Raw genomic sequence first — 15722 nt, 5'->3', positions numbered from 1 at the left:
ATGAATGTGAACACATCGATATGTCTATACCTGCCAACAGAAGCTTCTTCATAGCTGACTCTATTATAGGGTTCTATGTAAATGTCAGGACTCTGATTCATTGAATTCAGTAATTTAGTGCTGTTTGTTTCCCATCATGTCTTAGCATATACCTTGGCTAAGGTTGGCCCTGAATATTCTCTTACATATTCACTTGGACGATTATGACAATTTATGTTAGCTATAACCAATTTTTCTGTTTTCTTTATCTTCAGGTGTCTTATCCATAACTCCAGATATCAGTATCTCTAAATCATGTGCTTCATATTTTACCAAGATTTTGAATATCCTCCAACCAATAAGCTTGTCACTATAAAATCAAGCAATGGCATGAAAGTGATAAATTAAGGAAATAAAATAGCTTGTAAATCTTATACCATAAATTGTATTATAAAGATAGACTATAGATATGGTGACCATTATCTTGCATGGGTACATTTTATTGCTTTTAGGCTACTCTGCATACATTCTTTTAACAAATATTTAATAAGCATCTATTCTGGCACATAGAATAAAAGAAACAACACAGACATGACCTCTACTGTTATCAGGGCTGCATAACACAAGGAGTAAGTGGGCAAAAATAAGAAACGAAATAGGACAATTAGAAGTTTTCCTCATTCCTATGAAAGCAAAAACATAAAATAAAAAAGCAGAATAAATGAGAGAGCGCGTATTAGATAGGACAGTCAAGAAATGTTATCCCTGAAAGCCAGATTTTTTTTAGATTGAAACTAAAAGATGAAAAGTAGTCAGCCCTATGGAAAACAGGAAGAATAATATTTTAGGAAGAGAGTACAAAAACCCACAACATAGCACAAAACACAGGAAAGATCCTGATATTTAGAAAGAAATTAGAAGTCTGGAGTATTTTAGATATAACAAATGAGAAAGCTGTCAGAAATAAATGAGGTTAAAGTAGGTAAAAACTAAACATGCATGCAATGTAAACAATTTTCTTCACTGCAAGCCATGATCCACTAGTGGGTCATAAAATTAATTTTAATAGGTCACAACAGCATTAAAAAAAGAGACTGGACTAGACTAGAAAACATCAGTGCTTATTACACTTAATGAGAATAAGAATTATTTTTAGAAATTTTGTTTCTATCATATACAGAATATACACATAAATGACATATGTGTGAATGTCTGGGTGTGTATGTGTGTACTTACCAGAGTATGAAATATATGCCTAACTTTCTCATAGTAGATGATAGTTTTAAAAGCTTAAAAGCCACTGTTACAGACTATTGTAAGAAGTCGGATTTTGATTTGGGCTGGGATAAGAGTAAAGGCCTTATGGGTAGGGGGAGGTAGGGCAATGTTCTAGCCAGAGAGACAACCTGAACAAAGGCCTGAGGCCAAAGAGGTAAAGGTACACCATGAGAAAATGGAGTTGCAATCAAGGCCCATGGCTGTGATGGGCCATGTAAGATGATTCTGGAACCTGCAAATTAGATACAACAGTAGGAGGTGATCTTATTGGAAGCTTGCTCAGTATAGTGAGAGCATTATATGTCTGATTGAACTAGACTGAGGAAATAACTAAAGGCAGCCAGAATGAGCAACTTTCTAGTATCTTAGAAAAGTTTGAGAGCACAAGAAGTGCATTTGGAAACCAGGGATGAATGTTTTTAAGAGTCAAGGGATAAATCATCTTCCTTAATATACATGAAGTTAATCATACAGGTTAGAAGTTGTTACCCCACTTTTATAGATGGAGAAAGTAAGATATGAGGAGGCAAGAGTACTTGCTCTGAGTATAACACTGACAGTGAAATGATGAAGGAAGACTAGAACTCTGGTCTGGATATCTCCCAGTGCAGTGCTCTTTCTGTTATGCTACCTCTGTTTGAAACGTGTACACACTGCCAAATACATTGGATTTAAAGAGGAATGGCAAATCAAAATTTTCTTAGAAAACTCATTATATGATTGAGGAAAGTAGGCATATGTTTTGGAGCAGGGTAAAAACTGGCCCTACACTTTTTTGTTTTTGTTTTTATTTCTAAAAACTTGGAGGAGAAAGTAATTTTTAGTTTTTGGAAAAATCTAGTAAAGATTTTGTTTCTCACTGTAGAATTTTTTTTTTTTTTTTTTTCCAGAAAATCTCCCATGAGCCCACACATTCCTTACCAAAAAGAATTGGCCAGAAAAATTATTTCAGTCAATATTCAACCAACAAAAAAAGGTTGAACACTCTTTTCTTCTCATTATTTAATGACTTTTTGAATTATTTTCAAGTCCAGTGGTGCATAGACTCTTTTCCAATTAAATTTATATATTAACCTCAAAGTGTCAAATGGATAAAAGTGGAACATGCCCCAGTTGAAGGGGAACACAGATAATGGAGCAGTCAGTTTCTGTCCTTCCTTCCCAGTACAACCACCTCTGAGCCTCTCCTCCACCCTAGAACTCCAGGGCTCCACAGAACACAGACAACTGATGATTAATTGATTTATTCACTGTCAGTTCACAGTGGCAGTGGGGCCAGGATCCAAGATCAGTATCCAGGGGTAGCACTGGCAAACAGGGTTTGGGATGGCTGCAGAAGGGTGGTGTCTGTACTGCACTGTCTCTGTGCTATGGTTTTGTGCATGGTCTGACTGCTGCCTGACATCATTTGTGCATGCCTTTTTCCAGCTTAATTCTCCAGACTTCCTGGAAATTCTGTGAGTCACAAATATCTTTCAATAAATTCTTTGTCTTAAATAGGCCAGAGTTTGTTTCTGTTGCTTGAAACCAAGAACCTCTGCCTTAAACAGTTTCAAATTATAGAATTTTTACATGGGCCACCAAAGCCCTGAAAATAAGTTGCTACATTATTTGGAATCTTCAACAAATAAAATCTCTGGCTGGCCAGCATGCACTACTTTTTTGAGTTTCAAAACAATATTCTCGAGTACTCCACATCAGACTGAAGGCAAAGGATACACCAGAAAGATCACATGTCTATTTTGTGGAAGACACCAAAAGGAAAACAGCACTTCGGAAAGGAATTTAAGTGACCTGATATTTAACCTCTCCTTCTTACATAAGAATAAAAAAACAGTAGATTAAATATAAAGTAATAAATATTACTATCTCTAATAAAACATTTGCTTTCACTTATATTCAAAAGACATACTTGTTTCTTCTACCTTCAACTGCTGTAAGAAAAAGTAAAAAATAAAAAGCCTTCATTGAGCTGTTGCTATACCTACCGGGGAGGAAATGCAAGAATAAATGTTAAAAGTCAGTAATACTTCTTGTAATAACTTATTGAGTTTTCTCCTTCATGTGTAGTATTTTCATTACTATATATGTTGATAATGTGCAGAGTATTGGAATCATAATTTTATACCATCCTATGATTATTTTGTAAGAATCTGCACATCTTTACTTAGCATTTAAATTCTTTATTTCTGTATGGTAGAACAGTGGTTCTCACACTTTAGTGTGCATCAGAATCACCTGGAGTGCCTGTTGCATCACAGAGACCTATGTCCCACCCCCAAAGTTCCTCATTCTGTAGAACTGGCCTGGGCACCAAAAACTGGCATTTCTAACAAGTTGTCAGGTGATATGAATGCTGCTGGTCTGGGGAATACACTTTGAGAACCATTGCCCTAGAGGATATTACAATTATGAAACCTGATTTTCACAGGAATGAAAGGGAAAAGTGTTTTAAAAAATATTAATTCTTTTAGCCTATTCAAGTTAAAAAAACAAAAACAAAAACAAAGTTTACTGTTACAAAAGGGAATTTTATATTCTTTGGCAGTTGCTCATGATATCATGACCAAAAGTTCCAGCGCTATAATGGTTTTTGAAGCATATTGAAAAGACATACATAGTCAGTTCAGTAAATATATGAGTCACCTGCCCTGACAAAATAAGTCAGGGAAATGAATATGGACCTAAATTAATTTTAGCAGAAATGGCATTATAAAAGATTTAAGTGACTACTGATAAAAATTTATAAACAAGAAAAACTGAGTAACTACATACATGTTGCAAGTCTCAAAAGTTTTTCACCAGAGGAAAAAAAAAAACAAAACAAATAAGAAAGTTGTGTGACTGCCACATCAGCAGCATCTCAATTCAGTTTCATTCATTTTTTTCCCGGTGTACTTTAAAGCCACCAAGTAGTCAGCTCTAGTCTCACCTATCATTCAACACTAGTCTTTAATTTATTCAACAAATATAGATTGAGCACCTATCATGGGCCATTGTTCTAGGTATCACGGAAAGAATAGAGTGCAAACAAACCAGGTCCCTGCGCACATGAAGATTACATTCTAGTGGGGGAAAAATAGTGATCAGTTACAAATGATAGTCAAGAGAACGACAGATAGTCATACATATTGTAGAAGAAAGGTGGTCTCTCTTAGAGAATACCAGAGAAATATGTACACCAATATGCTTCTGAAGCAGAAGTCATAGAAAACTAATCTGGCCAATAATAAGAATGAGGAGGAGCAAATAAGATAGGAAGAAAAAAGAAGAATATAGAGTCAGAGAAGTCAGAAAAAGACACTGATTTAAGGATAGAGTGGCTACTAGTTGATGGCTAAAGATGAAGTAAATTTAATCTAGAAGGATGGCTGTTAGATTTAACAACAGAAGGTCATCAATGACTTTAAATAAGGGCAATTGTATTGTAATGTGGAGAAGAAAGCAAGCTTGGAAAGGGCTGAAGAAGATGTGTTCAAGAGCATCTCAATTCAGTTTCATTCATTTCTCCTTGGTAATTAAAGACACCAAATAGCTCCTGTCTCACCTACCATTAAATGCGAACCTTCTTTAATTTATTCAACAAATATAAATTGAGCACCTATCACTGGCCATTGTTCTAGGTATTAGAGAGAGAATAAGGTGCCCTTCCATAGTCTTTTACACAGAAGGGCAGTCTTCTCTTCAAGAGAAATCTAAATAGCAAGTAGATTCACAAACTAACTGCTATACCAGTCAGAATGCGTTGTACATCAGTAGAAGCATAAATGAAGAAAGCACCCCTCCATCTCAATTACAGAATTCCATGTAACCATTTTTTTTTAAGGAGACAGCATTTGAATAATAAGAAGAAAGCATAATCTCACCTGCAAAAACTGAAATTTAACATTTTACTTATAGAGGAAGAAAAGGGATCGAAGAATATCCCTTTTAAGATTCCTTATTAATCATTTAAACCTTATGGAAAAATAATTAAATGACTTCAAAAATGCATTAATACATGATTTTCAAGAGATGACTACAGGTATATATTTTAAAAATGGATTTTTAATTATTCAATGTCAATATATATTAGTGTACCATTTCCCAAAGCATACCATGTGATTTTATTAGATATTATTCAGATAAAAGTGTTCTGTGGTTCTATGCATTGCTATAGGACTTTTCAGAGCTTTTAAAAGGGTAACAGGAATTGAGGGTTCTCAAGAGAAAGGGAATCACACAGTGTTTCCCTGCTCGTGTAACCACAGAACTCTCATGGGACTAATGCATAATGGATCATGGTATGAGAAGTTATGTATTGGAGTTGAGAAACCTATAATCTAAACAGGAAGACTACTAGAACAGATATCCATATTATGAATACTTTTGCATTTTAAAACTGATTGTAAACAGTTGGCAAGCTTCAAAGAGTGGTCTATATAAGAAAATCCTTTAAAATAAAGATTTCTTAATTTGACCATAATACAGCATGATGTCTTTATTTCCATTTTGACTAGCATAATGTAGGAGCAAGTGGGGGAAGTATGAGTCAAAAAAGAGTGGGGGAAGAAAAAAATCATTTTATTTTTAAAAAGTTATTTCTTAGCTACACCAAGAAATTTCCATTGAAATGAACTCTCTCTCTACATGGTATGCAATGTTTCCCAGCAGGTTTAATCATAGTATTCTAAATGATTAAATATCATAAATAGTAAGAATTTATAGAAATAAAGATGATGATCAAGCCTTTGGGAAAATTTTGGAAAAACTACTGCAAGGAAATAGACAAATGATGTAGCATCGGTTCCTACAGAAGCAAGGATAAAATAAACAGGGGCAAAACTGTTTTTGCAAAAACTACTTTTTTCTCCCTTAAGCAAAAAACTACTCTATTCCAACATCTAGCGCTGTAAAGCAGTCTCAGTTGTTTAATTGAAATATATGCTCACTCACTAACCTACACTGTTAAGCCTGTTATGCTGGCAGTAATTGTCCATATTCACAGGGAGAACCAGGTAAACACTTTAGTATCATCAAATTAGAATGATTACAAGTTTTCATAAGTGACGACACATATCTGTGAGGGCTGTCATCACCTCCTGAGTGAGACCCCATGCATTATGGCTACATGACATGGGATGCTGGTGACAAGAGCATTAGTGAACTTACTAAGCATGCACAGGTTATAGGGCCATGTACTCAGTGCTCAAAAGTTCATGATAAACATCAGAGTCCCTATCTTCTGAAAGTATCATTAGCAAAAAGCATTTATTATCACACAGAAGTGGGACTCTGACTGTGATCCAAGTCAGGGATCAAACACTAACTTGCTATTAATTCAGTGTGGTAGAATAAAAGAATATGGAATATTCTTTCCTAACACACATGGAAGTGTACCAAATAAAAAGAAGCCATAGAAAGACCCTAAAATGAACATTAGAGACAAAAATTTTAATAGTCAAATGTCAGCACCACAAAATTACAGAGAGACTGAATTAGCTTATGCTGAAAAAAATTTTCTAGTCATATTTGAGAAAAAATATTCATAGTCCCTAGCTGCTAAATTTTGAGTATAATTCATGGCAACACAATGATTTTTCCTTATTAAGTATAAAAATGATGCTACAGAACCTTTAGTCAAAAATTATCCTTGATAGTAATGAAAGGTTTTTAAAGATGCAACTTCTCTCTCTTGACCAAAAGTGCACATTTGTGACATTATTGGCTAGAGTTGAGGATACAATCTGAGTCCACACAGACCAGATCAAAGCTAATTGGACTTTGTGACAAATGACCTCATGACCTAGACCTCATTAGTCATGATCTAACCAACTGAGCTACTTGGCCATAGAAAATACATGCTACCCCTAGTTATTTTGCTTTGTATCATTTCTGCACTTAAATGGGCCCTAGGGTTTTAAAGAACCACCTTACAAATGCTATTTTTCTAAGCTTTTATGAATGAGTAAATTCATTCAACTCATGTTTACTTATTCTGTGAAAGACCCTAAGATCAGTGGTAAAACAGTTTAAAACTGCACAAGACAATATGCCGAATTTAGAATCGTAAATAGGGAAGAAAAGTTGTAAACAAATAATAAAAGTGTATAATTTTACAGCAGTAACTGTTTGTTGAGTGCTTACTATTCTTTAGATGGTTCATGAAGCACTTTTGATAAACTGAGGTTACAGGTTGAGTAGCCTTTATCCAAAATGCTTGGAACAAGCAGTGTTTCAATTTTTTTATTTTTTCACATTTTGAGTTGAGCATCCTTAAGCTGAAAATCTAAAATCTGAAGTGCATGATGAGCATTTCCCTTGAGCATTATGTTGGTGCTGAAAAAGTTTCAGATTTGGGACTATTTTGGATTTCAGATTTTCAGCTCAACTGGTACTCCATTTCATACATAACAGACTAATCTCTCCACCTTAGCTTGGACTAGTACAAAATGAGAAATAACTGTGATATGTACTATACAGTTAACTCTCTCAACATCCATTCCAACTGCCCTTTTCCCTTGTCAGATTCTACCACAACAGACATGAAAGCTACAAACTCCCATTCTCAGATTCCCTTGCAGGTGACCATTACTTGTCACAGACAAAGATGAAATAGCAACTGACAACTGGGTGACCTCTAGCAGTGTCTAGAAAGACATTTATTTTCCCTGATAGCATAAAGGTCGAAGTGGCAGGCGTCTTTTTCGTTTGGTATAAATGCCAACAGTGGTTTAAGTTTATGGTGAAGATTCCAAAATCAGGCTCCGGGGGCCCTGGACATATACAACAAACAGGTAGTGTGAAAAACATTCACAGTGTGTCTAAAATATGTAAAGAGCTATAGATTTAATAGGGTAACAGAAATTTATTGACTTTATTATGTGCCAGCCACCTAAGTAAATGTAAATAAAACAAAATGCCAAGTTCCCATTCAGGAAGAGTTCTTCCTGCTATAGGAAACATAAACAAGCATTCATAGTACAATGCTGGAAGTAAAAGTCAGTTGTACACTGTTGCCCTTTATAAGGGAAGGATAAGCTAACTGCAGAAGGGGAGAGTCAGAGTCTATGTCACAAAAAAGGGGTGCCATGTCTGTCTATAAAGATCACACTAGACTGGGTTTGGGGAGACTGGGAGGAAAGGAGAGAAGACAGAGAATGCTACTTCGGCAGAGAGAAAACGACATGACCAAAAACAGAAGTATGAAAGGGGAGTATTTGGGGAAAAATGCACAGAGTTGGTTATGCCTAGAAGGTAGAAAATAAGGCTAGGGAGGTAGGGATGGGGAGAATGCCGATGTGGAATGTTAGCTTTTATTTTATAGGTAATGGAGGTAGTGTTAAAGACAGTAGTGATGTGGGTAGATTCAGTGACCAAATATAGTAAGAAAAGAGAGAAGTCAGAGTCAATGAAAAGCTATCAGTTTTGTATCATATATTATGTACTTGGCTCTGTATTAGGTACTTTAAATATATTTCCTTGTATCCTCACAAAAACTCAGTAAGAGTGTGATTATTATTCTCCCACTTCCACAGAAACAATAACGAAAAGCTCAGATTATTTAAGTACATTGGTCACAATTATGAAATGAATACAAAGCTAACTAGAATTCTGTTTTTAGTTATAATAATAACAGATAACAACAATTGAACTCATATGTACTCCATGCTTCTGGTGTTAAGCGTTATTACAGCGATAAAAAAACAAAAGAAGTCCTTCTTTCATGGAACTTACAGGTTGACATTACGGAAATAAATGAAATCACCCAAGGAAAGAGTAGATGTCATAAGAATAAAGACAGTAGAGGTTATCATCCTGGGGTATACCAACATTGGTGGGAGGTGGGCAGAAAAGTCAGTGAGAGAACCTGAATTTATTTCAGGTTTACCAAGGAAGTCAACAGGTTGCAAATCCAACTTGGAAACAATCCTAGCGACTTACAATAATTCTCAGTTCCTTTACTTATAATAACATTCTGCATCTCATTCCAAAGTAGCTAAGAAACCCAAATAAAATAAATTTACAAATTTACACTATTGTTGATGTAAAAGAGGAAAGTTGGTTTCACGCGGGGGGGCAGGTTTAGATAGGAAAGTAAGATTTACCGTCTGGCAATTTTATGTGGAATATCTCATTTTCAAAATGTTAAAAATATCCCAAATTCCTAATATACTTGTTTTATATTCATTTACACACACATACACATAAAAATTCACCTTGCATATAAAAACAAAAAGCATGGAGTTTAGAAGCTATCATTAAAATACAGATATCACTAACAAGGGATATATACTTTTTTTTCTCCACCTAGAAACAACTATTAAAGGACGTAAGACTTTTAATAATTTTAAAAAACCTATGGGGTTAAGTCAAAGGAAAATGAGTGCATATTCTTAATAAATATAGATAAAAGCTCTAAACATCAGCTTAATTTCAATAACTCTGTTTTAGTAGAAAATTACTTTGAAAACAAGGAAACAACTTGGGAATAGTGGGAGGGGTTCAACAGTACATTATTTTTCTGAGTGGAGGAATTAAAAAGACTTCCACATACAAACTTACATTGCTCCATTGGTATAGACAGTATCGCTTCCTTCCACATACTGCACCTGAGCTGGATACACATGTTGTACCTGCTGCACAGTCTGTACCTGCTGTACCTGAAAAATAAGTATTAGGACCTTGGTGAGAGGGAGGTATGATAGGAAGAATACAGAGCATTAGATCTACCTCAAAGGTTTCTCTGGTGTTATTGATAAATGTAAGAACAACTTAGAAGAAAAACTTAGATTCATTCTGTAGTTTCAAGATAAGTATGTGTTGGTTCCAGAGCAAGTACAACATTTGTGCTGAATAAATTCTGTAATATTTCTGCAGGTATAAATGTATAGATAGACACACTTCAACTGTTCAGGTTTAGAATCATGAAAGTTATTGGCTAGGCATGGTGGCTCATGTCTGTAACGCTATAATCCCAGCACTTTGGGAGGCCAAGGCAGGCAGACTGCCTGAGCTCAGGAGTTTGAGACCAGCCTGGGTAACACAGCTAAATCCCATCTCTATTAAAACACCAAAAATCACCTGGGCGTGGCAGCATGTGCCTGTAATCCCAGTTACTCAGGAGGCTGAGGCAGGAGAATTGATTGAACCCAGGAAGCAGAGGTTGCAATGAGCCAAGATTGCACCACTGCATTGCAGCCTGGGCGACAGAGCAAGACTCCATCTCCAAAGAAAAGGGGAAAGTTCTTATTCTGGTAATTTATGAAATTCAATTCCATTTTAATTTAAAAAATTAAAGCTGAATTAGTTTTTAAAATTAAGAACAATTCATAACATAAAATTTCAAACACTCAAATGTGTAAAAAATACTGTAATAACCCTATGTACCTGTCATCCAAGATAAATGATCTTTTCCATTTATCCCCTTCACAAGATTATTTAAAAGCAATTCCAGAAGGCTGGGTGCAGTGGCTCACTCCTGTAATCCACTTTGGGAGGCAGAGGCAGCTGGATCACCTGAGGCCAGGAGTTCAAGACCAGTCTGACCAACATGATGAAAGCCCATTTCTACTAAAAATACAAAATTAGCCAGGTATGGTGGCACAAGCCTGTAATCCCAGCTACTTGGGAGGCTGAAGCAGGAGAATTGCTTGGACTCAGGAGGCAGAGGTTGCAGTGAGCCAAGATCATGCCATTGGACTCCAGCCCGGGCAACAAGAGCGAAACTCTGTCTCAAAAAAAAAAAAATAATTCCAGAGATTATATCATTTCACTGGTAAATATTTTCATTTGTATCTCTAAGGGATAAGAATTGTTTTTAGCATGAACACAATAATTTCACATATACAACATTAACTATTCCTTAATATCACTTAAAACTCAGTCATTGTTAAAATTTCCCTGATGAGTCCAATTATTATATATTTTTTTTCAAATCAAGATCCAAACATGTTCTACATAATGTATTTGGGTTGATTTTTTTTTCTCTTTTAATCTCCAACAGTTCCCTCATCCTTTTTATTTCCTGCCTATTACTTATTCAAGAAACTGGGTCATTTATCTTGGAGAATTTCTGGCATCTAGATTTGGTTAACAGCATTCTGAAATGTCATTTAATTTGTTCCTCTATCTCATGTATGCTGTATAAACTGGTACATGTTGGGGCTTGAACAAGTTCAATTTTTTGAAAAGTTGTGTACTTTCTATCGTGCCATTATCAGTTGACGTATAACAACTGGCTGTCCTTCTGCAATGTTAAGTTTGACCAGTGGGGTCATATGTTGTCAGCTGGGTCTATCTATTAATAGTATCCTGCTCCCTATCCATGTTTCACCTGAGGATATTAGTACGATTATTGCCTACAGATATCACTTTAATAAATAAAGGTTGTAAACTTGCAGTAGTCTAATTCTATTATTCTTTCTTCATTTATTAGTAAAAATCCTTCTATAAAGAATAAATTAATCTCATTCATTATTTCATTACTTTCAAATAAAGTTCTTATGGGAAGAATAGAATAAGTACATGATTCTTTTATATTACAGTACTGAAAATGACTTTATCCCCCAGTACCCTCCAGAGGTGATCAATGTGGATTTTTATTTTGTTTTGTTTGCATCTTTATGATCCTTAGCTTTTGAACATATTTGATGTTTTTCAATCTTAGCAGTCTTTTTTTCTTGCTAAAACAATGTCCCATTGTTGGCCAATGGTAGCCTCTTCAAACTGGTTCCTACGACATGACCTCAGTATCTATCTTAACTCTACTACTTTCTGTTATAACAAGATGTTCCAGGCTTATGTCATATTTCCTACTCAAGATATGGAATCAGACATTTCTTCAAAAAAGCCCTGGCTCTACTTAGTGGAAAATGGTATTCAAAGATTACAGCTAAGACTCAATGAAGCTTACTGCTAGAGTGCTATTCACATTTCTAGGTCTTTTCATTGAACAAAGCTAGAAAATACAAATATGTTTTGAAGGATAAAAATACATATCATAAATTCATACTAATTTTTGATTGAATCTAAAATATATACAAATTAAATATATCTTTGATACATTTGCCCATCTTTGCTCTTATGCTACAAATTTTGGTTACTAGAGATTTTAGCATGAGTATTTGCTTTAGCATAAAATTTTATGGTTTCAAAATAAAAATATCATATTACTAAATATCATATTAATAATACTTGATTATCAAATATTATTTGTTTCTTTCAATTGTTCTGCCCTTAAAATACATGCCCCTAGAGATGTATAATTACATTACTATAAAGTCACTTAAAATAAGTCATCAGCTTGATACACAGTTGAATTCATGGTTTAATTTTCTTTTGAATTTTAGAAGTTGCTGTATTTAAGTTTGATTTAATTTTGCTCTACAATTACGTGAAATATCTATGTGGTTCCAAAGTTGAAACTATAAAACAAGCAACATATTTGGACAGGTGATCCTGCTTTCATCCCTGTTGCCTCTATCATACTTACTGCCCCTCACAACATGCCATAGATAACCATTTTCACTATTTTTTGGTTTATCCTTTAATTTGCCTTTTTTATATCTTTTTAGACATACAAATGTGTATGAATGTGTATAGAAGCACCCATGTGTGACTACACACACACCACATTCTAAAAAAAAAACATAGCATTTTATACACACTGTTCTGAACCTTGTTTTTTAAACTTAATATAGAATAAATCTGAAGATCATTCAATTATGGTACATTATGGCATAAAATAAAAAGGAATATATTTCTTTTTACTTGGAATTGTGAAAAAAGTTTCCTCGATACAAAATTCAGAAGTGATAAAAAATACTTTTACATAAAACTGTAAACCTGTTTGTATGGTTAAAAATATAATGAGCAGAACCAAAGACAAATGAGCATCCAAAATTTTGAGAGTGAAAGATGAATAGTCCTATTAAAAAAAAGTGTAGAAAATCTAGATAACCTTGGGTTTGGTGGTGCCGTTTTAGATATAACACCAAAGGTGTAATTCATTGAAGAAAGAATTCACAAGCTGGATTTCATTAAAATGGAAAATTTCTACTTTGAAAGACGCTGTGAAGAAAATGAAATGACAAGCCACAAACCGGGAGAAAATATTTGCAAGATTTATCTGATTAAGGATTCTTATCTATAACTTATAAAAAGCTCTTAAAACTCAACAATAAGAAGCTGATCTTAAAAAAGGCCAAAGACCTTAATACAGATGAAGAATAAGGATATGAAAATACTCTCCCATCATAAGATACCAAAATATAAAATGCTGAATTAGAATCACCAAAATCCAGAACACTGATAATACTAAATGCTAGCAGGGATGTGAAAAAAATAGAAACTCTCATTCATTGCTGGAAGGAATGGAAAATGGTACAGACACTTAGGAAGGCAGGTTGGTAGTTTCTAACAACACTAAACATAATCTAGTCATATAATCCACTAATCATGTTCCTTGGTATTTACCCAAGGAGTTGTAAACTTACGTATTCACAAAAACAGGCATACATGTTTATAACAACTTTATTCATAATTGCCAGAACTTGGAAACAACCAAGATGTGCTTCAGAAGGTAGATGGATGAATAAACTGCACTACACATAGAAACAATGGAATATTATTGTTTCCATTACTTCCATTAATGGAATATTATTCAGCACTGAAAAGAAATGAACTACCAAACCATGAAATGACATGGAGAAAACTTGCATGCATATGACCAAGTAAAAGAAGGTAATCTGAAAAGGCTACATACTGTAGGATTTCAACTACATTCTGGAAAAGACCAAATGATGGAAACAATAAAAAGATCAGTGGCTGCCAAGCACTGGGAGAAAGGAGAGATGAATAGGCAGAGCCCACAGGACTTGTAGAACAGTAAAACTACTCTGTCTGATACTGTAATGGTGGATACATGTCATCATACATTTGTTCAAAACCACAGAATGTACAACACCAAGAATGAACTCTAATATAAATTTTAGCCTTTGGGTGATAATGATGTGTCAATGTAGGTTCATCAGTCATAACAAATGTACCTCTCTGGTGGGGAATGTTGATAACAGAAGAAGCTATTCATGTGTGAGGGAAGGAGCTTTATGGAAATCTTTGTACTTCCCTTTCAATTTTGCTGCAATACTAAAGGCGCTTTAGAAAAATGAAGTGTTCTCAAAAAACTTTTTTTTTAAAGTGTGTATGCACATATAAATGTAAATATACAAATATATTCTGGTTTAATTGCAATTAATTTAATATTCTGGTTCAATTGCAATTAATTTAAATGCAAATATTTATAAACGTAAAATGGAGAAACCTCCCTAGAAACATTCAAGAGCAAGATGCCATAAAAGCCAGTCAGATTTGAACTAACAACAACAACAACAAAACAGTTTAGGATGACTAACACTACAAATGAAGTTCAAAATCTAGACAAATATTTGAATAAACAGTTTGCAGTATATTTAATAAGGTATAGTATCCTATATATATAAATGTCCCCAATAAATCAATTAAAAAAAGAACTAAAACATAGTAGAACATAGGTGGGTCACAAAATTAAAATTATAGATGAACAATAAATGTAAATGTTAAAAGCTCAACATTAAACATAATCAGAGAACTTCAAATGAAAACTACTTTTTATCCTCTAGAACTCTAAAAATTACCAGAAAGATATTGATTAAAGACATTATTTTAAGAAAACAGGAATGCTTACATATAGTTAGTAGTAATATAAATATGTTCTTCAGGCAATTTAAAGGTAATTTATAAACACGCATATCATTTGACATTTTATTGAATTTCTTCAACAAGAAAACTCACTATCTGAAGAGCTGCTGTACAAAAGTTTCAAATAAATATGTAATTTATAAGAAAAAGGAAAACCATAACAATGATGAAATGTGACATTATCAAGTGAATTTTAGTTCAACCATTCCATAGAATACATGGCTGATATATAAGAATAAAGTAAAATTTATATGTATTTTAATAGCAAGATTTCCAAGACATATTACTAAGTTAAAAAAGTATGTTACAGAATACTTATACTTACAGTGTGATTTGATTTGTATTTACAAAAATAAATTTATATTTATTTTTATACAATATATAATATATATTATATAAATATAAACATAAATCAAATGTGTATATATGAGTGTGCATACATATATAAGCATATATGTTTGTATGTGCATACAAATTCATATAAAGGAGAATAGAAGGATATACACCAAACTGCTAAAAATGGCAACTCTGCTGAGTGACATGAAAAGAGGTGAGAGGGGTGAAATAACTATCATCTTTTATTCTGCATATTTATATTGCTCTTAGATTTTTTAAATTGAAGATAATTCATATATTATTACATATTAAAATCATATTAAACATCAAATCATATTTAAGGTCTTACCACTATGGCTGATCACATCTTAAAACATCTCTACACCTTACACATCAAACACCTTACACAT

At 33.8% G+C, this 15722-nt stretch overlaps 1 protein-coding gene across 5 annotated transcripts in view; it reads right to left on the bottom strand.

Annotated features, from left to right (window-relative positions):
* RFX3 (regulatory factor X3) overlaps positions 1 to 15722 on the bottom strand; it is a 296633-nt gene that overhangs the window by 109595 nt on the left and 171316 nt on the right. For all 5 annotated transcript variants that reach the window (XM_012454573.2, XM_064361481.1, XM_064361483.1 and 2 more), the window contains one exon: positions 9802 to 9899. In XM_012454573.2, coding sequence (XP_012309996.1) covers positions 9802 to 9899 — 98 coding nt within the window. The remainder of the gene's footprint in view (positions 1 to 9801; positions 9900 to 15722) is intronic.

Source organism: Aotus nancymaae, unplaced genomic scaffold (genome assembly GCF_030222135.1).
Source record: "Aotus nancymaae isolate 86718 unplaced genomic scaffold, 86718_ANA_hifiasm-v0.15.2.pri h1tg000041l, whole genome shotgun sequence".
Lineage (NCBI taxonomy): Eukaryota > Metazoa > Chordata > Mammalia > Primates > Aotidae > Aotus > Aotus nancymaae.
This window is presented reverse-complemented; position numbering and strand designations above follow the sequence as displayed.